At 33.2% G+C, this 25905-nt stretch overlaps 4 protein-coding genes and 2 long non-coding RNA genes across 6 annotated transcripts; 4 read left to right on the top strand and 2 right to left on the bottom strand.

Annotated features, from left to right (window-relative positions):
• Window positions 1-60: 60 nt before the first annotated feature.
• LOC124446355 (NEDD4-binding protein 2-like) lies at window positions 61-10221 on the bottom strand. The gene is made up of 20 exons (XM_046997205.1): window positions 9970-10221; window positions 8691-9458; window positions 7785-7860; window positions 7232-7294; window positions 6952-7007; window positions 6796-6884; window positions 6575-6651; window positions 4679-6504; window positions 4303-4388; window positions 4188-4227; window positions 4006-4113; window positions 3589-3653; window positions 3377-3501; window positions 2526-2655; window positions 2415-2433; window positions 2051-2211; window positions 1780-1847; window positions 974-1074; window positions 755-887; window positions 61-376 (listed from the first exon to the last, which is right to left on the bottom strand). Exons 1-20 carry the CDS (start codon window positions 10073-10075, stop codon window positions 331-333), a joined length of 4143 nt encoding a protein of 1380 aa, XP_046853161.1. The 5' UTR covers window positions 10076-10221; the 3' UTR covers window positions 61-330.
• Window positions 10222-10247: 26 nt separating this feature from the next.
• LOC124446365 (ubiquitin-conjugating enzyme E2-22 kDa-like) lies at window positions 10248-12827 on the top strand. Its single transcript, XM_046997215.1, has 9 exons — window positions 10248-10442; window positions 10565-10658; window positions 10757-10815; window positions 10884-10966; window positions 11220-11262; window positions 11373-11429; window positions 11646-11709; window positions 11816-11880; window positions 12500-12827. The coding sequence occupies exons 1-9, from the start codon at window positions 10380-10382 to the stop codon at window positions 12575-12577; spliced, it is 606 nt and encodes a 201-aa protein (XP_046853171.1). The 5' UTR covers window positions 10248-10379; the 3' UTR covers window positions 12578-12827.
• A 740-nt stretch (window positions 12828-13567) lies between these two features.
• Window positions 13568-16813, top strand: LOC124446356 (protein sel-1 homolog 3-like). The gene has a single exon (XM_046997206.1). It carries the CDS (start codon window positions 13657-13659, stop codon window positions 16696-16698), a length of 3042 nt encoding a protein of 1013 aa, XP_046853162.1. The 5' UTR covers window positions 13568-13656; the 3' UTR covers window positions 16699-16813.
• A 102-nt stretch (window positions 16814-16915) lies between these two features.
• LOC124446369 lies at window positions 16916-18935 on the top strand. Its single transcript, XR_006948413.1, has 2 exons — window positions 16916-18431; window positions 18576-18935. It is a non-coding gene; the product is annotated as an uncharacterized LOC124446369 (long non-coding RNA).
• Window positions 18936-19123: 188 nt separating this feature from the next.
• On the bottom strand, window positions 19124-23981 carry LOC124446361 (peptidyl-prolyl cis-trans isomerase D-like). The gene is made up of 11 exons (XM_046997210.1): window positions 23771-23981; window positions 22748-22888; window positions 22559-22665; window positions 22300-22488; window positions 21180-21302; window positions 20916-21022; window positions 20628-20759; window positions 20456-20513; window positions 20142-20231; window positions 20006-20048; window positions 19124-19477 (listed from the first exon to the last, which is right to left on the bottom strand). The coding sequence occupies exons 1-11, from the start codon at window positions 23844-23846 to the stop codon at window positions 19383-19385; spliced, it is 1161 nt and encodes a 386-aa protein (XP_046853166.1). The 5' UTR covers window positions 23847-23981; the 3' UTR covers window positions 19124-19382.
• LOC124446367 lies at window positions 22446-24978 on the top strand. Its single transcript, XR_006948411.1, has 4 exons — window positions 22446-22536; window positions 23739-24334; window positions 24494-24550; window positions 24667-24978. It is a non-coding gene; the product is annotated as an uncharacterized LOC124446367 (long non-coding RNA).
• Window positions 24979-25905: the final 927 nt, after the last annotated feature.

Here is a 25905-nt window from a genome sequence, read left to right as displayed (position 1 = left end):
CATTTAAACTTATTGATGATTTCATTATCATAAAAAAATATCACATTTATCAACACTCCGTTTTGATATATTAGCATGTATATGTGTAATTTTTTTATGCACATGGTACATAAATATAATATATTTTGAATGATAAGACTAATGTAAAAAATTAAATTACTATATGTATAAACACGTTACAACATATAAAACCAAGCGTATGTCAAACATCGAGAGCGTTACCTGCATAAAGCTCATATTACAAAATAAAGTTCGGAAAAGTTAGTTGGCTTTAAAATGTTATGAAATCAGTTCAGTCGTTTCATTGAGCACTTGTTTACTTACGATCAATTATTTAAAATAAACTCTATACAACCCACTATTCAACTCTTCATACCTGAAAAAGAACGATTTCTCGTCATTTAAACAAGCATTAAAACTCTTAATCCTAAATCCCAACTACATAGTGTTGTTTAATCCATATCTTTACTGTGCGTAAATCATTACGTGCATCATTATCACATGGAACATTTAGGGATATGGTAAGGATAAATTGTGTTTTTGATGAAGCGCATAAAGACTCAAACAGAAGATGTTCTAAGTTTTATTTTTTGAGACTCAAAATCGCGCGTAAAAAGCCTGGGTCGGACATAAAAGATTCCCGAATAATCATTTTTCCTGTCCCAAGAAAAATGTGATTTTATGTCTGTTATGTAGATGAGCTTGACATATTTCTTCCATCAGGTTCTTCCTCTCACTAGTATAAGTTAAATACCTGTATTTATGTCTTTTTAGATATTCTATAATGGCAGGTTTGATACGCGCTTTACCCTGACGGCTACGATTCCCACGACCTGTAATAACTTCAAGATATCCAGGGCTCTTCTTTGTTGACACATTTTTTCGCTCTAACAATGATTCAAAGCATGATCTATCAAATGTATTTTATCAAAATAAGAATGATGATTTTTTATCACCTATGTATCATACTCACCTCTACGACGTTCTTCAAGAACGTTATCCAGCACAGTGATTGCCTCGTTTACGTGAAGTTCGTGAAGATCCAACGTGTTAGAATGAATTAAATCACGATTTCTGGAATAAAAAAGTTTTAATTCGAGGTTTTGAAATCAAGAGATGCGAAACAATTCATTGAGACAAAGAACACCTAGAAAATATATAAAAACATTGACAAGCTGTTTATTATTTAATGTTACATGTTTCATATCATTGTTGAACCAACATCATACCACTCCAACATACCATGAACCAACATCATGCCACCCCAATTGTCCATGAACCAACATCATACCACCCCAACAAACTATGAACCAACATCATACCACCCCAACAACCATGAACCAACATCATACCACCCCAATAGTCCATAAAACAATGTCATACCACCCCAACAGTCCATGAACCAACGTCGTGCCACCCCAATAGTCCATTAACCAACATCATACCACCCCAACAAACTATGAACCAACATCATAACACCCCAACAACCATGAACCAACATCATACCACCCCAATAGTCCATAAAACAATGTCATACCACCACAACAGTCCATGAACCAACGTCGTGCCACCCCAATAATCATGAATCAACATCATGCACCTTAACAGTTCATAAACCAACATCATGCACCCAAATAGTCCATGAACCAAGATCATACACTCCAACAGTCCAAGGAATCAACGTCATGCCACCTCAATAGTCCATAAACCAGCATCATACCACCCAAATACCCGAGTCAACAACATCATACGCAAAATTATATAAAGAACTCAACTCACCTGCTTTCTACAATCTTTTCTGCAGCACGTCGATTAGCTTCTTGCATTCTCTCACCGTGACCCCTCGCCTACAATATTGATGTTGTTAAAAAACAACGACATTTTGTTAGTATAGGTAATAGTAATTGTTTCGAGTGCAATTACGGATAAACATGCACGAGTGAGTTTTGAAGACTGCAACGAAATAGCGCGAGTACGAATGACTACAGTAAATGTAGCTAATATTGTTATATAAAGCGATATTTGATACATAAAACTTTTTATTATCTACCTGATCTGCATAAACCTTGGCAAGCTCTCCTTGTTTTTTACTGTAAGCCAAAGCAGCTTTCTTTATACACTCAGCTCTGAGTTGAAAATGAGTTTGAGCCTCTGTACGATAATCTTGGTATGACGGAGTTTGTAAAGACTGATAATTTTTATCCACATCGTCTAAAATTACAGAAATCGTTAATGAAAAAAAATTCAATCATTTGCAATGATCTGCTCTTCAGTTCGCCTCTTCAGTCTCCTCGGTTTGCATAAGCCTGTGTAAACATATTTTATTTCTTAAATAATACACATAATATTAAATAGAAACATCGAATAGAAATGTTACACTGTACTTTGTTAAACTCTTAATCTGTAGTACTTACCAGATTGGACCACGTCGTTCTACATAAAATAAACATAGAAAAAATTTCCTGTTAAGTCGAATCATTAGAGTCTTTTGTGCACGCAAATAAACAACATTTCAAGACACTTACAATGGTAGGATTTGGTGAAGGACGCTTGGTCAAGGAGTGATGTTCAGTAACAACAGTTGTAGGAGAATGTTCTACCAAAGGTTTATTACAAGATGACTGTACTTGCTTTATTGTTGTATCTAAGTCGTAACTATAAAAAATTTTTTTTCATTAGATACAGACTGGTTTAACTATACATAAATTTTTACCGCATGTATTGGAGAGTGGTATTAAAGGTAGGTATCTATTTTGCAATCAAGCAATAAACAATATAACAAAGATAATAAATAACTCGACATAAAGAACTAATGATATGCAATAAAAGAAAAACTGCCAAAATATTAGCTTCTGTCTTTACTTGAAATTTCAGGCAACTAATTGATTGAAATCTGGATGCATACGCATGCACGAAAATACAAATTCTCAGATACATTGAAAATATCAAGACACACGACAACAAAAACGTTAATATGCTATGATATGTATCCTTTTCATGCTAATAGCTTTACACATACTACAGTGCAAAATTTCTAAACATATAATTAAAAAGAGTAAGAACATCAGAGAAAAACCATATTTCAATCTTAAAGTTAATAATGATTTCGTCAAACGTCAATTGTAACGCCAGAAATTTTTCCAGTAAAAGTTTTACTTATGGATATAGGGAGTTCCCCTATTTGTTGGGAAGTTTGCAATAGGGAGGCATGTGTTAGATTGAGGTGACTATTGTCATTTCTTTATAAGTTGATGCAATATCTCTGTACGATTGAGGTTATGCATATATTAGAGGAAATACGTCAATTAGACAACGTCATCCCCACATGATAAGGAATTGATAATATAATGAAGTAAACTGTATATTATATACTAACTTGTTTGCTTGGAGTATTTCATTAAGAGCTACTTTATCAACGTCAGGAAACAATCCGTGAAGACGAAATTTCTTAAGTTTCATGGAAAAATCAAGCTGCTGTTCATAAAAATTTTTTTCTGATTCCTATACAACACGAACATACATGGAAAAGTCAATATAATTTCTAACATTCAAACTTAATTCATTGAGTCAAGTGAGATTAAACTTTACCTGATCCATTTGACTAACATGAATGGCAAACTGTTCATCCATGATTTCTTTTAAGGATACTGGTTCTAAGAGAATTAAGTAATGCTCAAATCTAGCGTTAACGTTTATTATACCAATTCTACATCTATACAAAGGAGAAAGCCCGTTTTCCTATGAAACTAAGAATATCACAGAGTGCATTATTTTCAAACTGTGAATAAAAAGAAAAATAATTTGGAAAAAAGGGTTCGAAACCTTTTTTAACGAGCACATTGCTCTAATTAAAAAAACTCACATATAGGAAATGATATTTATGATAAAGTTTTGTTAAAAGTTAAAGAATGCATTATATCAATTCGCAACAGAGCTGTGGGAAATTCAGCCTTTTGTTTTCTTCAAATTTGAGTTCATATCATGGTTAAAACAAAATTACCGTACCAGGTTGCAAAGGTGAAGAGTGTTTTACTTGAACTGGATCAGGAAGATAAAACTGACGTGAAGGTGTTGTAAATTTTCGTTTAGTAGAGCGACTTGATATGTTATGTGCTAAACAAATCATCAATTAAAAATTATGAAGAAAAGAGCTATGTTACGAAAACTAAGATTAAACATCAGCTAACCGGGAGAAAATGTGTGTGATTTCTTTTCATTGTCATTTGCCTTAAAAAAGCAGAGTAAATGATTTTAAAGTTGCAAACATTTCATACGAAAAATGGTTTGTTATACATACTACACCTGAAAGTTTTTCCTCCATTTATTGTAAAGGCTCTTTGCAAGCTCCTTACCAAGTGTTATTGTTCTAGCATTTTCGCACAATATGTCTAAAACAAAGTCAACACATCAAACGAATGTCTAAGGAATAACGTAGTAATATTATACAGGTATATACACACCTGTTGCAAAAGAAAGTAAAAAACTCATTGCTGTCGTCATTATTCCAAAAATACCCATAATCTTAGTAAGTCAAATGTTTTACAGGTATATGTATACACTATACACTTGCTGCGAAAGATATTTAAAGCTCAATGTTGCCCCCATAACTCCCCCATTTACCCGTAACTGATGTCAATCATTGGAAACAATATTATCATCATGAACAGTCATTACAAACCTTTGGTAGAAACTCCACTAAATGCTCCAAACATTTCGATTAGTTGTAATGCAAAGGCAGGATCAAGAGTAAGTTGAAGAGCATCAACTTCAACATCGCTAAACTTACAAGTAGTCGGTGAAGGGGAAGATGAAGATGATGGAGAATTATACGAGTTGCAATTTGTCTTTGGTGCAGTATCAAAACTAGGAGAAGATGATAAAGTTGATTTTGTTGAACCATTATCACAATTTTTTCCATTATCCGCATTCTCATCGAAGGGTGACTGATTTCGAAATTCATCATTATATCGTAACAGCAAGTCCACAGTCTTTATTACGTCGCCATGACACGAATCCAAAAACGACTTCAACATATCAATTTTCGTTTGTGGGAAACAGTCTTTCAAAAATGTCACAGAATCAATTTTGTTTACATCAACACCATTTTCGTTCGACATATTTCCATCAGAGCTTTCCAAATTTGTGTCTTCTCTATATTCTAACATATTTTCGCGGCTAGTTTGTAAGTTACCTGAACTGTAGTTATATGTTTTTCCTTCATGCTTAACAGTCTCAACTTCAAGCGTTTGATTGACAGAGGATTTATAGCGAAAGTCTTCATCAACATCATCATTTAACTGTAGACCCTCACTTGTTGTATTGGTTTGAAGTTTAGAGTCCAGAAAATATTCCTTTTCTTTCTCTACTTTACTGCACACAGTCTTTACATCAGCCCGTCCAACGTCAAAATACACAGAATTCATGAAATTGTTTGCATTAATTTGTTCAATGATAGGCATCTGTCCAGGAATATAAGAAGTTAGACCATCATTATTAATCGAAGGCAATTCTACATCATGACCTTGGCAAATGTTCGACAAGGATTGTGCAAAAGGAAATGTTTTGTCTGCCAAAAGAGAAACGCTTTCTCTAATATTTTCATCATTTAGATTTTCATTATTGGCTAGCCTTTCCAAACGTATTTCACCTGTTTCGTCATTTTTATTGACTTTATTTGATGCTTGCATGTTTAGCTCAGTCTTGTTCAAATCCTCCCGACAAAAACTGCTATCCTTAAGAGGATTACTCACATTATCTTCACCAGAAAAGGTATAATTCAAGGTATTATTTTCTACGATATCAAAATTTTTCAACAATTGTGGACTGTTTGTTTCAACTTCAGGTAATTGATTCGTGCCATTTTTACATTTATAAAAAACACTTTCACGATTTCTATTCTGTTTTTCTATGAAGGCATTCAAATGATTCTCAGAAGTTTGGTCATACTGTAAACTTGTACTGCTTTGCAAAAATGTCTCATCTTTAGCAATCAGCGATTGAATATGTACATGTGAAGAAGTCAAAGGTTTATCGGAATCAAATATCTGCTCTTCTTCATTTTTCCTTGTCTTCAAGTTGTCAAGAACTTGATTTTCGTCTTCACCAAAAATTTTAGGCATGCTTTTTGCAACGGGTTCATTCCCAGTTTTTCCCTTAAAGTTGTTCTGTTTCGTACTCTGATAAGCTTTTACGTTTTTATTTTCATCGACAAATCCCTTCTTTCCAGAGAGTGTAGCCGACGATGAAGGATTTTTGAGCTTAATTGATTTGCTTTTCGTGGATTCGGCAGTATTTTGAATTTTATTGGTTTTGACAAATTGTTTAAATTCGCCATGTTCTGGTCCTAACTGGTTATATGGCTTTTCATTAATGGCGCAATCCACATTCTCACGTTTTACGGGAGGTTTAGGCACAGATCGTACAATTTTATCAACGGTAACATTTCTTTCATATCGTTCGATCATCCTTTCCAAAACATCACGATTCACGCCATGTATATTTCTCCTACATTCATGCAACAAAAGAAAAGTCTTAGGCAGAAAGTTAAAAAATTGGTCACCTACCATATAGGTACCGTTCTAATTCCTTTAAATTCCACTTCCAGGATGTTTCGGGTTCTTTAATGGTAATTTCGTAGTTACATTTTAAAGCCTTAAAACAATAATATTTGTACATATGAGCAAACCCAATCGAAAAACAAAAAAAATTATGGAGCTTAAAGTTATGAAGCCCAATATTCGCACAATATGAAATTTCGTGCACAAAACATTTCGGGCAACTATTTTAATATCTCACCGACATAACATAAGGTCTCATCTCCCACATTTGAGTATTTGTGTTGTCAATGAATAAAGGGGATAAACCAGCTTCCATAAGCCTTGCCGCTTTGATATAAAGACAAAATGTTTCAATAAAAAATCAAATAAATAGAAATATTTTTTTATCAATTACCTCGTTCCTGATTCCATACATGAGCTTCTTGAAGTTTTTCAAGAACAAAACAATATCTAATAAACCAAAAACAGAACGTTAACAAAATGAACGTAGGACATGATGAAGTGACTAATATACCTGATGCAGACAAAAAATATAAAGTCACTAAAATAATCCATCACACATTCACACTTCAGATAAATTCAGTAAAATATTTTGCACGATATTAATCGTATTACGCAAGATAAGCCCAAACAACTGAAAAATAAAAATATCAATTGTATATGTCATTGCATACTCGTTTCCCTTATAAAAAAAGTCATCAGATGAAAGAATTATTCCACCAGAAGCAGCCAGATGCCTAAAAAGGAATTACAAAGTAAATCACTTGGGGCCGATTGCACGAAGCCTGGATAGCGTTATCCATTGGATAGCGAAAATTTTCAAACTTGTAAAAAAAGTGTTTGTTTTTTTCTTAGGACAAAGAAATTTTGTAATCTTCGAAACAATATTTCATTTCAGCGATGAACGTTGAGAAAAATTTGCTATCCAGTGGATAACGCTATCTAGGCTTCGTGCAACCGGCCCTTGATATGTATCTTTTGACTTTTCATGATAGCATATTTTTATTTTGAAAATTTCGCAAACGAAACTTTTGAAAACAATTTAACGACATATTGTGATGATTTATGGTTGTGCATGATACCTCACACAGCCATGATTTTTTAAAGAAATTTAGAATTTTCAGTTGCTTACGTAGGTCAACAAAGATAAAGGCAGCGGCAAAATTAGAGTTCATAAGAAAACCATGATATTAATAAAATTTAGGTTTAATCTTTCTTTATAAGCACCTTGCCAAAGTAGATTTTCCACTTCCAGGCAGTCCACGTAGTATAGTCACTGATTTAAGCACCTTGTCAGTTTCACCTGTTTTACAGAAAATAATGAACAGTTTTTAGCACATACATTGTAAACAAATGATTACTTCTGATTACAAATTGCATTAGTCAGTGGTTTAACTCAATACTGTATCATTGTGAGATGATTTGTTGGTTGGAAACAGTGTGCGAATTAGTTCAGAAAAAACGATGAGCAATTTTTTTGACAAAATTGTTTCTTTAGAGGCATAATCAATTCGATATTACGTTAATTATTAAATAGCGCTAATTGCTAAATTAATATTTTTAAACGTGGACAAATTCATATGATTTACGACAGTGTTTTTCATTACAACCGCTGATCCAGTTACAAATGTATGAGAGAAATTTTTTTCGCATGTTATTCTCTTTTTTTTTGTGCAAACTTTTGAAAATCAAAATGTTTCCCGATCTTACTGAAAATACTCAAAATAGCCATGATGCCAAAAACAGTACGTAACGGTTTACAAAACAACGCAAATGCAAAAATTGACATTAATAATGTATTACATCCCTATTGTCATAAGCATATAAGCAACATGTATATCGACTGTTGACAGACTTCCCAGTCTCAAAGTGACAACGTCTTTGAATTTGATGACATTGTGTCAACATGGATTTTAATGTCGTGCAGCGCACTCGTTTTTAAAGTAAAGATCAGTGAAGATTAAGCTTGAAAACTTTCTTCAATTTATGAAGTAATAATCAGTAAACACATTTTTTGCATATTGTTTGAAAAAGTGATGTGCAATTTTTTTATTTTTAGCCAAAACGATGTGCAAATTGCACATTGCACACTAATTCGCACACTGGTTGGAAATAATTTTTTCTTTGACTTACCTTTGCTTAATGATTCAGGAGGCAGTTTGTCATTCATTCTTTGATATCCTGACTTTGTGTTTTGAGGTTTATAGCCAAACCTTTTATTGTTGTCTTTAGGAAAGTTTTTATGATTTCCAGAAGTAAAATTTTTCTGTTTTGCATTAGCACCATCAGAATATGTTGTTTTCTTAGTCTGTCTGTTGCCCGCAGGGAGAGACTTTTTGCCATTCATATTGCAATATCCATCTTTCTTTGACTGGGGATTTTCATGCCATTGCTTTCCATGAGGAATCATAGAGGATTGTTGTAATGAATGATGAGGAACATTTGTGTGCTTATTCTCAGGATCAATGTTTCCATTTGAAATTGACTTTGACTGAGTATGGGCGAAAAATTCTTTATTTTTATTTTTTTTTGCATAATCATTTTGCTTTTTATCAACAGCTTCTAGCTTGCTCAAGCTTACAGTATCATTAATTTCATCAATACAATCAACTGAATTAATATGACCATAATCATCTGACTTACATGTTTCATCCTTATTTAACTGACTATTCATTTGTGGAGAAAAAGAAAAGTTTGTGTTAAATGATGGGTAAGTAGAAAACGTTGATCCTGAGGTGCCACTTTGCTTATTCTTTTGAAAAGGAGTAACATTTAGTTTTTTTCCTTTTGAGGAAGGAAAATAGATTGGATCAATGGAGTCAAATGTCTTATTTTTAACAGTATCTTTGTCAGTATTTTGATGCTTGGTTAATGCAAGTAGTTGGATCACAGTTTCATCAACTAAAAAAGATACATTAGCATTTTAGGCAAATAACCAGAACAAGAAAAAAAGGCAGAAAACACAGTTTAGAATTACGATAAAATCTATTTTTATTTACGCATGGGCATATTTTAAACATCGTTTTAACTTCTGCGAGTAAATAAAAGGGAATGAATTTGTGCTTGATTTGTAATAAAACTTGTTGCCATCCATCAACATAGCTATGTAGAGCAGTTATTTGATGTGCAGCCTGGGACTGAATATGCTTGCAATTAACTTTGCTTTTTACAAAATTATTGGCATACATGACTATATAAGTGATAGCAATTGAAAATATATTTCTATAAATGCCAAAATGCAATGCATGAAACATCAAAGCCATAACATTCACGCAGAAGTACGAGATATGTGGCTGTTGACACACCATTCCTCTTTGAGACAGTATGTATACAACCCTCAAACCTTAAAGAGTCACATTTTTATTAAAAAAACTAGGCCCTATGAATGAAGTAGTAAAAACATTTTTATTACCATTGTGTTGACATTGAGCGAAAACAAGCTTGATTGATTCGTCATCTACTCTGTCTTTAAACATCTCTTGGATATAGCTCAAAGTTTTCTGCTTATCATTTGACATAGCTATTTATAATGTCAGCAATGAAAATAAATTCACAATCGTTTAATTATGAACAATACCAACAAGAAATAGTGACGTTTTTTTATGTGTTTTTTCGCTAAAGCCTAAAGCTAAAAACAGTTAGCCTGCGAAAAGGTTTGCGTTGTGCATGGTGTGCTGTTTATCAAGGCATTCTCGCGTATGTGAACAAGTACAAAGCTGAACTTTAAACTTCATTCAGTTTTCATTTCTTGCTTTTTCATGATTTTTAGCTGTTATTTTGTAATTAAAATTTATAATTATTGACTTAATTTTGAGTGATAATATGGCTAATATTGCTATTGCAAGAATAAAGCGCGAATTTGAAGAAGTGATTCGAAGTGAAGAGGTATCACATTAAAATTGTATTTTCACTTTGAAAGGAACTAGCACTTACGTAATGTTGTTTGATAAAATAATAATTGTTATGAAGGTTATTTATTCTAGCTTTTCTTGATATTATCTTCTTAGGGAATAAGATGTGCAATACATGTTGAACTTGTCAATGATAACTTTTCCCAATTACGAGGTGAAATTGCAGGACCACCAGACACACCTTATGAAGGTTTGAAATTTCAATCTATTACATTTTTAATGAAAGGATTTCCATGCCACTGTAAAAGTTTTAAAAGTTTGAACATACTTTTCATTTTTTCAATCCAGGTGGTAGATATGTCGTTGATATTTCTGTACCAGACACATATCCATTTAATCCACCAAAGGTATACTTTTATTTCAGTCATAGCCACTCACAAACTCATTGCTGTTTCTTAAATTATTTCATTTAAAGGTAAAATTTTTAACAAAAATATGGCATCCAAATATAAGTTCTGTTACTGGTGCTATATGTTTGGATGTTCTTAAAGATCAATGGTATGTTACCAATTTTGTTTAATGAAAAAATTGTGATAATCAATGTAATTCAGAGAAAGCACTTAAAGGAGTGATGCTCTGTGAGTCTAACATTTCCATGCTTTGTGTGTAATTCCTCCTTGGGAAGTTAAAAAACAAAGATGTTTGTTTTATAAATAGAAAAATCCTTTGTGAATTTATTCATGATTGCCATGAAATAACTTGCACCCAAAGAATTACTATTGTAAATTGATGAGATTATGATTTATTCTAGGGCAGCTGCAATGACTCTTCGAACAGTCCTTCTTTCAATACAGGTAATGAAATTTCAGTTTTTCTCTTAATCCGTTTTCGACAGCCAGAATGAATAATAAAATTTTGAAATGAACATATGAAATGTAATTATTTAATTAAAATAATTATTTAGATGTTACTTGCTTCACCAGAGCCAGACGACCCACAGGATGCTGTAGTTGCAAAACAGGTATTAATCTACAATGGATGGTAGATATGTTGATAGTTAAATAGCTTGCAATTGGTTTTATATTATCTACATGACACACTATTTACAATACAAAACTCAATATGAGCAGCTTAAAGCTTTTAAAGAAATGTGCTGAAAATATATTGACATTTCACATTTCATACCACTTGTTACTTAATATTCCATTGTTTTATTGACTTCTTGATTGTGTTTTAGTGTAATGTTGTGCCTGATGTATACAGAAAAACTGCAAGACATTGGGCACAAGTCTATGCTAGTGGTATGTTTACACCTAGTTGTGTTATTATGTGTCTCAATTGTGTTGTATGTAGCATATTGTCGTTCATGAAATACTTTCATTTTTTTCAATTCTATAATCTTTTCAGCACCAGGTGTTGTACCAGACTATGTAGAAAAGATTAAAAATTTAAAAGAAATGGGGCTTGATGAGGTAGAACTTGCTGTTTAAAAACTAAAGCTTTGATTTTCATCCCCTTTATTATCAACCGTGCAATCTTGTAATATTAGCTAGGAGATTTTTGTGGTAGCTTTGTAATGAGAGAATCATAACATTGACATTAGTTTTTTGCAAAAATTGTTTGGGGTTGGGAAACCTTTTTTACAACAGGGGGCTCCTTGCACCCAGCGTAGAAAGTGCTTACTATGGGATAATGACTTTTTCAAATATATCAAAACAATGGATGCTGGCGTCGTGCAGACCTTTAAAGCCAACTTTAGGCGTCAAACATTTTTTGTGTGAAATACCTTAAAGAAAAATGATGAGTTTAGATCTTTTTTGGTATATTTTATTTGCGATACGTTTTCACATCACATGACGTTGAAAACTGGCCTAAAACCTCTAAACGCTTAGGAAACACATATTTTACCTAACAAAATTACTCGTTCAGACAAGTTAAACCATTTAATGTCTTTTCAATATGGTAATGATATTAAATAAGAAGTGAAAAAGGTGATAAGATTTGTAGTATATACGTTCCAATATACGTAAGACGGCCATTGCTTATTTTTTTCATTTATTTCAGTTAATATTTCTGTTGCAACATTTTTAGAATAAAAGCCGAGTTGCTTTGTCAACACATAACTGGAATTTAGAAAGAGCTGTCGAGTCCTTATTTGGCTGTGATTGAATTAAACAAATTATCGTTCATAATCATGAGGAAAATCATAGATAAATGAATGAAGCGAAAATGTGTCACGATATTGGATCATTTCTATCAAATTCAGCGAAGTGAAACCAAATATTTTTTTCTAAGTGTCATACTCATCATAATGATGAAAACTACGTAGTTGTAACTTCTTAATCATAATTGTGCAATTTCGCCTGTAAATATCATTTGGTGTTTAAAAAACATGAGATAATGTGTGTATTGTTTTAAACGTTTAACTTATGTGTTTTTCTACACATTTAAAAATGCAAAACCTTTATTTTCCTACCAGTGGAGAAGCGAGGCCGCAAGTTTGATTTAGCTTTGTAAATTTTCTTTTCTCTCATTGTGGAAACAATAGATTTCTAAAGAGATGAATAATGGTAATGATATGAAATTAAAATAGCATAACCAAACTTTCAGGCTGGCTACCAACTATTATACCTAATTAAGTGGTAGCTATTTTAAGAAAACTTGAATTGATTGATTTATTTTGGTGACATTTGGGCACATTGTATAAGAATATAAGCACATGGTTTCGTAGGTTCTTTTTTGGATTGAAGATAACCTTGCTCACGGAAGCGAATGAATGAGTTGCTTCATTTCTAATGTTTAATACCTTTTTCACCAAAAGTAACGATTTACATAAGGGTCAATAAAAAAATAGACTTTTCTTATGCCAGTCAAATACGAATATACGTTTATTTTCAGAGTACTTGTATACGGACTGCGCATGCACTCGCCATTTTTAAGCAAAGTGAATGTATGCATTTTCAAAATGATTATTAAACACCTAAATTTAATGTTAAATTATGGTAATGCAAGGGATTTTTATGGTGGGTTGATCGTGTCCAAGCAGCGATAATTAAATAATGATACTTGTACAATAGAAAACAATAAAACAAATTTTACCAAATTAATATTCAGTGGGATATCCAACTCAACTTTGTTATCGAAAGAGGTATACTTTCATGTTTGCGTTGACGATGACTAAACCTAACGAAAGTTAGCATCAACCGCTGGTTAACTACTCATTCACGAATGACCTCCATCTCAACATTATGAATCGCCTTTGTAGGATTCTGTTGTTTTGGATTTGTGGTATGCTTTGTCAACTTCATTTTACCAATATTTCCACAAAGGCAGCCAAAAACGATGAGAATAATCTCAGTCATAACGCTGTAAATGAAAAAAAACAGAATATGGCAGATGATCATGAATACTTTGATTGGATTCAAATGCATGACTTGCCTAAAATAATATCGACAAAAATTTTACGATCAATCATTCGCTACAAGGTTGCTGGACCAAGAATAATTGCCTTTGATGTGTTCACTGTAATAGAGGAAAATTTAAGGTCCATATTTCACACAGAGTGGGTAGAACCGTTTCTTTCAGCGAGAGAGGTTAAAGAGAAACTTCTACGACTTACGCTGGCAGATAATCTTATTTATAAAGAAGATAAAATTCTGGGAATCATCGCAGATCTTCACAGCGAATCGTTGCTAGTACGAGTAAGTATTATTGATTATAAAAATCCATCTATAATACTTCTCCAGAAAGATCATCTACTTCCTCTGCTCTCACCACTTCGCAGACCAAACAAACGTTTAAAACATTCCTGCATTTCGTGGATTGCTTATTTACTTAGAAATATATCAATGAGCATGATTGAAAAATGTCCAAAAATTAACAACGTCGTTGAACTTCTTTCGTATCCTGTGGCCTTGATCGGAGACGAGTTTCCTTACAGAAAATTTCTTTCAAAGATTGATGAATCTCAAGGATTATTTGCAGATCACGCACAGTTCACGTTGGCAACATGGTTATACCTGACAAAACGATGTTCTAAAGATATGTGCCCATTGCTATACCGTATGAAGGGTACAGGATTTGAAACTCCTCTCATCGGTCTATTACAGTCTGGACATTTACACCTTCAATTTCATTATGCGGATGGCAATGCGTACGCTTTTCTTGCTGATGCTCAAGTTCCAATTCACCGATGGGTGCATATTGCAGTTACTGTAAAAAACACTGTCGTGCAGGTTTATGTCCGCTACGGAAAAAAACTGCAGCATATGAAATCATTTGTACACACTGATTTTCCCTCAGGTGCATTTTATTACAATGACATGGATGGCTATTGGGGTGTAGGCGGTTCGTCAGGTTTTACTTCAACTAACGGTTTCATTGGTCCAGCTAAAATTTATCGTAGAAGCGTTCTTTCAGAAGCAGCTATTAAAAGCATTTTCACTGTGCTGTCGAGACCAGACCTACGTTTCAACGAGCATTTTAGACTATGCCATCAAATAAGATCGTTTGTGAAGCAAATAAAACGAAAAGAAAGTGAACATCTAGGATATTGCTCAACTAAGAAACTTTTCATTTCGACTAAAAAATCTTCGTGTGATAAGGGTGGAAGTGGGATTATTTCTGAAATTTATCATGTGTTATCAAGCAGTACACAAAATTCAAGTATCTTTGTTCCACAGAATTTATACAACATTGCTTTCGATTTAACAAAATCTGATAAGAACACAAAAAGAGACGTGATACCATTATTGTTATCCTCATCATGTGAAGGTCATCAAAAATCTCTGTACTTATTGGCGCTGTTGTACAGAATCGGTTTAGGGTTGGATGTCAACACTGTGCTAGCACAGACGTATTTATTACTTGGTGCATATTACAATCATCCCCTATCTCAAATGTCTCTTGCATACAAGCATTATATTGGTGTCGATGGTATACCAAAAGATCATGACGTTGCAGTTACATACTACCGTTATTCCGCTGTACAAAGTAACCGTATGTTGAATGAACATAATGAGGTAGACACTCATGCTGAAGCAGTTCGTCTGGATAAGAAGGAGGATTTAGACAGTTACCGCGGTCCAAATTCAAATTGGTTCACCTGGCTGAAACATCAAGCAAAACGTGGTGCAATTGACGCACAAAGTGCTTTAGGTGAAGTATTCTACTACGGTTCTCGTGGATTTCGACGCAATTTGACCAAAGCAGCGGAATTTTATGAAATGGGTGCAAATCGCGGCGACGCTCAAATGCTCTTTAACTTAGGGGTGGTCCATCTACGCGGACAGGGAGTACCTGTTGACATGAAAAAAGCTCAACAATTATTGCAACAATCCGCGGACCTAGGGTTTGCGCCTGCCTATAATGCTTTGGGATATTACGAGCTAAATGTACGTCAAAATAATTCGGGGGCAGTGGAATATTTTAAACATGCAGCGCAAATGGGAGACAGAGATGGTTTATATAATTTCGGTTTTGCTGTAGAGAATGGCCTTGCTCCAAATACAGTTGGTGACATCAAGTCGGCAATGAATCACTACATCAGCGCAGCCAATAAAGGACACATTGGAGCATGTGTGGTAGTGGGGGACGCTTTTGCTTTAGGAGAGCATGTTGAACGTAATTATAAAATTTCTTTCATATTCTATAAGTTCGTAGCCGATCAAAACCCAGAGATAGGATTCTTTCTGAGAAACGGTCTTGATGGATATTTTGAAAGTTTGTGGTATCCTTCTATGTTGAACTACTTGCTTGCAGCTGAAGCCGGAGTGGAAATTGCACAGTACAATACGGCATTGTTGTGCGAATGGAATGATTTATCAAAAGAAACACAAATTGATTGTGCAAGTCGATATTATAATCATTCAGCAAATCTTCAATGGGTACCATCACTTATTAAAACAGCTGACAACCATTGGTATGGGGTTTATGAAGAGAAAAATACAACTGCAGCTGCTCATTTATACAACTTAGCTGCAAATAAAGAGCAAAACCCTCAAGCAATATATAACTTAGGCTACATGGTTGAAAACAATTATTCTCTTCATGGTCTAGATTGGATAGAATTTCACTTTAAGAATGTAAATCCAGGAAATCTAACAGTAGCTGCTGCTGTTTATAGAAAATGTCGTGACAGTAGCGATGAAGCCTTTTTACCGTGTTCTTTGGGATTGTTACGAGTTACTATCAAAAAAATATTGCAGTTACAATTGTTCAGAGAAAAAATTTTGTTGATACCTCTGACATTATTTTTATTTATTATTGCCGTGTTGAATTACTCAGCATAGTACATATAAAATCATTCATTGGGTATGAGTTATCTATTTGTATAACTGAATTGACTATCTAGCAATTTTAAGAGTATTAATTCAATAAACTAAAAAACAATATTCAAAACAAAAACTTCGGAAAGAGTTTATATTTATTTATGACTTTTTTTACGACTTCTTTTCCGCGTCGTATGAGGTAAAACGTCATGGAAACATTTAAAAACATACACAATAATGAAGAACGATTTGGCATTTAAATACATGATCATACAAATGACACAATGTTCATCAAACAACAAAGTATTAGCAAACGAAAGTAACGAAAAAGTGTTTAGATGGCTGTGTCCAAACTACGATGTTCACGAAATGTACATTTAAGTGAAAAATAACAACAAAAAACAGACCCATACAGTGCGTGATGTAAAAACGATGACATAATTTTGAAATGGTATTTAACCAAAAAAATGGAAAGGATTCTTCAAAAGAACATTTGACGGACAAATATTTAGAGAAATTAATATATTTAGCAAATCCTCGACAAGAAGAAGTGTCAAATTTATCTCGACGTCCTGAAATTTGGTCATTTAGCAATAACAACCTCTTATTAATAATAGATTACCTTAAAAGCTTTATAACGGGTACAGTGTCATCTGTTTTACTTGTTAGCGCACAAAAATAAAGCTTACAAAGAGAAAAATATTTTTCGAGTCAACAATAGCTAAATTTGGTGGGAAGTCTATCATTGATAGCAAAAGAAATATTGAGATAAGTAATTGAAATGAAGACAATTTTTCACCATGATAAAAAAACAAAGTTGCTTGAAACCAGTTGACAGTCAAATAGCGGGCCAAGCAGCAGTGAAATCATTACCATGTATTGAAGAACTTAAAGAAAAATACAAGACCAACTACAAAATAAGTAGTTTCTCAAAGAACAATACGAGGAGACAATCCATGAACAAGAGTGTAATCAGACAATTAAGGGGCAGAAACTGGAGAGAAATTTGTCACGATTCTTTGATCACACTTCCTCAACAGAAAGGATTTCGTGACTTTCTAATGAAGGCAGTGGAAGACAGGCAACTTCCAGGAAGACTTAATACATCTCGAAATCAGTTGGCTCAACTTGGACATCAAGCCCGCGTTAAAAATTTCGTCGTATTGCATCAAATGTGCAAAAGAAAGTGGAAGTAGTTGGTGCCATAAAAGAAATTGTACAGGAAAATGATCTTAATATTGAGATGCCTGAAAAACCTCTTTTTTGCACGACATTATCTGCTGAAGCACAATATGCTATGTTTAAAGGTTACGAAGACATACTGTTCGATAAAATTACGTCTTTGAGGACTAATAATGAGAAATTTTGGCCACTAAAACGAACACAGAGTCCAAAAGTGAAACCAACTGTTTCATTATTTGCCATGTCGCCCTTAAAAAATCAGCAAAATAATTCACTTAAAAATTCTAATTCAGTAGTAATCACAACAAGCTACGACAATAAAGAAATAACAAATCCAGATGTTAAAAGAAAGACGCTTCAACGATACATGAGCGTACATTTTAAACATGCCATGAATATTTTAGATGAAGTAAAAAAACACGAAACTAATCATTCGTTTTCGACACAAAAATTGGAAAATATAATTACACAGAAGAAGTTATGCAAACAGTTCAGTAGATGGAGTGAAAGTTTAACAAAACAGTTTGAATTCGTCGAAAAACAAACAAGCAAATGATGAACATCGGCCTCGGGTAAAGTCATTAAAAATGATTAACTTAACTCTGAGTAAGAAAAACCTTTGTTTAAACAGCTACAATTAACAATTTCAAACATGGGATCGAACCAAGTACTTTTTGCGTCAACCTTAAACATGTTTTTCATATTTTTGATAACAGTAGAACCAAGTCAGTACGATCACCAACACATCGAAACAAGATGGCCGTATCAACAGTGTGACTGCATATATTAACCAGGTAGCTTTCTTCCATGCCCAATGTAACTTTCTTATTTACTTGTTACTTGTATCATGAGTAAAGCTTCATGGAAAATAACGATTACCTGTTTTCTTCTCTCATTTCATGTTGAAATAAATTGAGCCCATTAGTATTTAAACACTTCATTACATGTTATAAAGTACACGGTAAGAGTACAATTTAACGAGCCCCTTTTTCATAACCTAATGCAATGATATTGCAGTTCGTTTGATTCGGATTTTGTAGATAGGAATATTAAAATTTTACACTTTGCGTTAAAAAGGGAAAAATATCTGATTTCCGCTTGTCAATTAAAACCAGGGTTAACTTAACCTTAGCGTGTCCAACAGCAAAATTCAATTTTTCCAATCATCACATCAGGACTCACAAGTGAAACTACTTCATCTTGGATAAAATTAATCTCGCTTCTCAACGAGGAAAAATATTTCAATCCAAAATTGTAAAACATATTTCGCATTAAGACAAACAGCTTTTAAATGATAACAGAAAAATCACACCGTACCCAAAATTACGGCTATTGAGCTGTAGCAATACAAATATCAATATTCATAGCCTAGTAAGAGGAAGCAAAGAATTACATTCAAGCAGGTAATCTAGTGTTCAGCGCAAAAAAAAGATTCTCGAATAACCTTCGATAAACAACTATTCATGAGAATCATAAGCAAGAGTCCGAAAAAAAAACTTTGAAAGCAAACCTGGCACTTTACGCTAGGATTTACTGAACATTTTGGAATACATTTGTTTTTCTCTTTCCTTCTGATCTTTAATTTGACTTTTCACTTTAACTAGAGCATTACGTATGCCTATAAATACAAGTAAATATGTAGTTTGTGATAAGCAAAGATCAAGGATTTATGATTTAAGCTTTTGGGACATAAGCATAAGCATAAAATTATCAAAACTCTCCGTTGTTCTCATGCTTATTTATGCTTATGCTTGCGCTTATTGCAGTGCATTGCAAGTGAGGACACTTATGTTGTGCTTATGTTTATCCTTTTGTCGCAAGTGAGGCCCAGGCTTTATACACCTTGCAAAGCAAATGAATATTTACCTTTATTATACAGAAACATAACACAAAAAAGCAGGGGAAAAAGCAATGTAAAATTGATACACCTTATCACTTTAATAAAATTTCATTAAGCAGAAAAATTGTAGATAGAGCAGAAAGTTAAATGGCCACAAAAACACACACAAGTACAGGGAAAAAAACATTGATATTCGATAAACCTCACGACTTTATTAAAATTTTTTAAACAGAAATAGCGTAGAACTGAAACAGTAGATAGTTGAAAAGCTATACAATGTGTTTCCAATAACACACGTATACAAACCTTTATCAGCTGGTGCAAGTTTAGCAGCATTTTGAAGGTCAGCCTAAACAAGAAAACCAAAAAAAAGAACTTAATATTTAATTGGCTAAAAATATGAAGCAGTCAGTTAAAAAATACAATCGACTTCCATACGTACCATGGCTTTATCAAAATTTCGTAATGACGTGTAAGCTTGTCCCCTTCTAAACAGTGCTTTGACATTACTTTCATCGAAATTTTCGATCACCTTAAATTGACATATGTACGTAATTGAAATTGACATATGTACGTAATTGAAATTGACATATGCACGTAATTGAAATTGACATATGCACGTAATTGAAATTAACATATGTACGTAATTGAAATTGATATATGTACGTAATTGAAATTGATATATGTACGTAATTGAAATTGATATATGTACGTAATGTTTCATAATGAACTATACTTTAGCACATAAATAGTTACTTCACTGCAACTGTTCACAGCTTCTTCATTATTCTTTAATTTGAGATAACACGCAGCACTAAAATTAGTTATTTAAAGAATAATTTAATGCATCTTCAGAATATTTTGTGATTTTTTATCAGAACTACTTCATATTCATAACAATAATGTCTATAAAACTGAATTTTCTAACCTGTTCAAGTAACAAGGCATGACTATCGACTTATGGCGTTTAACATTTTCTTCATTTGCACTTTCATTCGTATTTTTCTTCTCTTCCTCTTCATCTGTTGAGGAAACGTCAGAATCAATTTGATCCATATATCTAAAATACGAAAGGATTGTTGAAAACTCGATCCATATATCTAAAGGAGGAAAGGATGGTTATAAATTCAATCCATAAATCTAGAGTAGGAAAGGATACTTATTAACTCATCCTAAATCTTTTTCAAGCACTTTCATTCGCACATTTTTTTCATACCTCTGAGCTTTTAAATATTTTTTCAGAGCTATTTCATAATTTCCCAGCTTAAATTGCTCATTTCCAATTTTTTTTATTACTTCTGCTACGTCAGCAACTTCATTGAACTAGGAATGCACAAATTGACCAATCAACGTAAATATTTTCAATAACGAATTTTTTGAACATTCCAACAAAGTTGAATCTATTACAATGGTTCTGACGTACAAGTCGGCAAAACTTCGTCAATAATGAGTTGTAATTTAAATGATGTGTTATACATACGTTACTGAAATCAATATTTGATTCTTCTGGATAGTCAGAATAAACATCTCCAGTCCCATCATCTTTCATAGCAAATATATCCTCGTCGGCTGGAATTTCACCACAATCTGCTATCACACATGCCTTCAAAATTCAAAATATTTCATTTACGTACACAATACAAAACCTTATTTCTTTCATTTTGTTTTTGCCCATACAAATATACCCCACGACACATAAAGATATACCCCACATCTCATTCAGATATACCCCACCTTTTTACAGATATAGTCAAAATAACCACTTGCTGTCTTGTCCACAGTGTAATGTCTATAGTTGTGGATTGGCTATCCTGCTTTTACACATGGTCATGGTGGGGGTACGTCATTGAGGTAACAAGTTTGAAAATGCATTTGTTGAACAAGCTGAGGAAAGCTGAGGAAGACACACAACATGCCAATAATAAATATTAACAGGATTTAACAAGTGTACTGTTTTTTTTTAATTCTGTACTCTCATTTACTGTTTCATGTATCACAAACAAACCATGTCTGATCTTCAAGACAAACAAGAACTATCATTTAATGCTGAAAAAGTCCTAGACTTTAAACGTTTTACAATGACAACATTTGGTAAGCCACACCATAAAATGAGCTCTACTTTCAACCTGAATGTTATAAAATTTTAATTCATTTTGTATTAAAAAAACCTTCCAATAAATTTATTTGCTTATCAACTGAACACTCACAAATTTGTCAGTTCTTTTATGTGCTATTTATGACTCATAGATCAAATTGTTGAAACTTAGCAAACAATTGCCATGCACATGTGTTAGGGAAAAGATTGTCTAATAGTATACGTAGAAAACCATTTAAAAACTGCTATAAAGACATTAAAAACCATTAAAAAACATTAAAAACTATCTATAACAACTAAATATATCGTAACACCGAATATTTCGTTATTTTTTTCAATATTTTTGGTATATCGATATTTTGATGCACCGCAACAGCCTATTTATTATCTGTTTAAAATTGGTTAAAGTTGTTCTCAATTGAGATTGAATTATCTGTTGATAACAGTTGTCTTGCAAGAAAATTGATTGAAAATAATTGCACTGATATTAAAATATTTTACCAACCTTTTTAGGTGTTTCTCCATCTTTTTCTACATTTTCTAGTTTACGAACAATCTGCATTCCTTTGATAACTTTACCAAAAACAACATGCTTTCCATCAAGATGAGTTGTGGCTTTGCATGTTATAAAGAATTGAGAACCATTTGTGTTTGGACCAGCATTTGCCATGGACAACAATCCAGGTTGATCATGCTGCATAATTAACAGACAACAAATTGGAAGTTGAAATTTACTTTAAAGGTAAAAAAAGTGATTCTAATACCTTGAGCTGAAAATTTTCATCTTCAAATTTTTCACCATAAATGGACTCACCACCCGTCCCATTATGATTTGAGAAATCACCACCTTGAACCATGAAATCTTTCATGACTAAAATAACCAAAAACATATCGTGTCATGATGAATATGCATAAATTAGAATATTCAATATCATCTTTTAAATGTTTCATACTTCGATGGAAAGGGCAGTTTTTGAAATGCAGTGGTTTTCCAGTTGATTGACCATTTCCTTTATCTCCCACACACAATGACCTGAAATTTTCAGCAGTTTTTGGACAGACATCAGCAAACAGCTCAAAATATATTCTTCCCTCTAAACATAAAACAAATACTTTCAGAAAAATAAAAAACATGGAAAATTAATTTCCCATTTAAATATTGACAAATTTAACAAATTTGAAGTATTGTTAGATGACATTGTGTGAATTAACAGTGTGCAATGTGCGAATTTCAAACAAGCATAACACTCATTAATTGATGATAAATTACAGGGAGAAATGTTAACTGTAGAAAATCAATTTTCATGCGCATTGGGAAACCTAAACAAAGCAATTTGCGTAGATAATATTGCATGTATCATCAAAAATCTTTTAACTATGGTGCTAAGAAGTTTGCCAGAATTGTATGGCAACATCAACCCCAGTCTGAAGGCTACTAAACAGACTAAACAGGGAAAATGCAAAGAATTGCTTGTTGAAAAGTACAAGAAAAACAAGTAGGTAAAGAAAACCATAAAAACACAATATATTTGATATTAGATATGAGAAATAAATAAATTTCAAAAATGAAGATTTCATATAGATACAAAGCATAACACAATGTGCTCTTCCTACTATCACAATAATGAAATAGTGACTCCTGTACTTAGGACACAGGATGTAAGAGTGGAGTTTAGCTGTCTTGCATTGATCATGAGGATGTGGGTGTGTAAATGTGCAATATTTCCTTTGCTAAACAGCTACAGTTAGTAGCAGCAACAGAGTTAATTTATTAAAAACAGGTCAACAAGTGGAGAGGAGTAAAGTCATAAGAAGCTCAGACCTTACTTGTACAATTTTTTATCTTGTATACATATTTTATTTATTTTTATTTATATTTAATGCAAGTTATTTGAAATAGCTTCTTCTTTATTTATGACTAATAATTATACTTTCATTTTTCAGAGGAAATATGCAGCACGTGTATTTATGAATACCTGATATACCGCCAATTGAAACATCAAAAAAACAGCGAGGATTGTTTACTTTTTCTGAGGATTCCTTGGTTGACATTTTAATCAAATGTAGAGTCAAATGGCTATTCAATGATTAACAGTCTCGACAACTTTGAACCACTGCAAACAAAGAAGTTAAAAAGAACCACTGACTGTACGGTTGGTGAAGTGAAGCCAACCACTGCAAAGAACCTGGAAGGGAAAAATGCAAATAACGAAAAAAATACACGCTTGGATGTCACAAAATCGTTAAAACACGCACTAAAAAGAACGGCAAAGTTTCGGTTATTGTTATTTTTTCTTCAGTTCTTCTTCAATACAATGTCTATTTCTATGAGAAGTTCTATTTTCATACAAAATTTCTTTATTTAGGTTATTGAAACAATTTTAGTCGTCACACTTTACCCACGGTAAAGTCAAGAATATAGTTTTAATTCATGCCAAACACAACAAACGGATTGCTGGTGATAGGGGGAGTTGTTGCCGCTATTGGTATAGCCATTTACCCAGTTGCCATTCATCCTAAACTTTTCCCCCAAAAATACCGTACGTTTTTGTGTATTAAAATACTTGTTTTACCTATTTTACCGTGGGAAGGCATAAGCAAACATTAAAATTCCTTATCATTTCGTTTTGTTCTTAAATCCTCATGTGTCTGCTCATTAATTTAATCAAATGAAAGTTTAAATTGTTTTAATACAATAGAGAAAATGCAAGAAGCAAATAGAAAAGAAACAAGCAAAGAAGACATCCAACCAGGAGGTTCGTAAATGATCATGCCATAATTTGGAAAAAGGATATTAATTGTTAACAGTTACAAAAAACTTTATCAAGTTTTTATACAATCTTCAACTAGTTTTCTACCTGTTTATTGGTAGGAATGAAAGTATGGTCAGATCCATTTAAGAAGAAGTGATAATGAACAGTTATTATCCAGCAAATGAACATGTATCTTGGACAGTTTGAAGTTGGTTGCTCCAATCCAATTGTTGAGGATCACATGTATATAAGTCTGTCTAATAAATAATTGTATTCATATATATATAGTTATAATACATCAATCTATATTGTGTAAGAAAAATGGCACCTCTTGTATGATAAATACATGTTTGTGTATTTGATATTAAATATGTTCAACCATAGTGCAAAAATATCTTAGATTTATTGTATTAAAATCCTGTCAAACCTTAGCAAGTTGTTCACAATGAAATTTGTTGACAAAGAAAGCAATTGTAACCTTTGGGAGCAACATTACTGATTGCAAACAATACATTCAAAAAGTATGACAAAGAAGGCACACACCAAAATACAGATAGAAATAGAGATAGTTATTGAGTTACTCATGCATTTGTACCTTAAAATGATGCTGAAGCACCTTGTTTATCTTTGAAGGGCATTCCATGATAAAACAATCTGTATTCTAAGGTGCTCAGCTTTGCATCAACATCGTGCTGATTTTCAATGATCTAATATTTTTAAAGCTTTTATTGAAGTTCTGTCCATTAACAACTCATTCTCTTATTCACTTCGGTGGTTACGGAGGAAGGTGTTAGATCTGGTGTTTTTGAGGTAAAAGTTGGTGTTCATCAAGGTTCAGTCTTGTCGCCGTTACTGTTTGCTTGTGTGATGGATGTACTGACAGAGGAAGTGAGAAGAAAAGGATGCTGGTGTTTGTTGTATGCAGATGACATTGTCTTGTTGGCGGAGTCGAAGCAGAAAGTCATGGAATGGTTCCGAGAATGGAAAACGGCAATAGAAGTCAAGGGACTAAAAGTGAATGAGGCCAAGACGAAGGGCATGAAATGCTCGAGGCAGGTGGAGGTGAAGGACAGTGATAAATGGCCATGTGGTGTGTGTGGGAAAAGAGTTGGAGTGAATTCGATAATGTGTGGGAAGCAGGAAAGATGCTGGTGTGGGTGCATTGAAAGAGAACTGATTTTGAGTGCGGGACGTGGAAGTGGATGGAAGTCGGATTGAACGAACTGGGTGACGTGAGTTTGGAAGGTGTATCGGAAAATATCTGGGCGATGTGTTAAATGATGGTGGAGGGTGCGAGCAAGCGGTGAGAACAGAGTTCAAGCAGCGTGGTGAGAGTTTTAGAGAAGTTGTGCGAAAGT

The sequence above is a fragment of the Xenia sp. Carnegie-2017 genome, unplaced genomic scaffold (genome assembly GCF_021976095.1).
Source record: "Xenia sp. Carnegie-2017 unplaced genomic scaffold, XeniaSp_v1 HiC_scaffold_22, whole genome shotgun sequence".
Classification (NCBI taxonomy): Eukaryota; Metazoa; Cnidaria; class Anthozoa; order Malacalcyonacea; family Xeniidae; genus Xenia; species Xenia sp. Carnegie-2017.
This window is presented reverse-complemented; position numbering and strand designations above follow the sequence as displayed.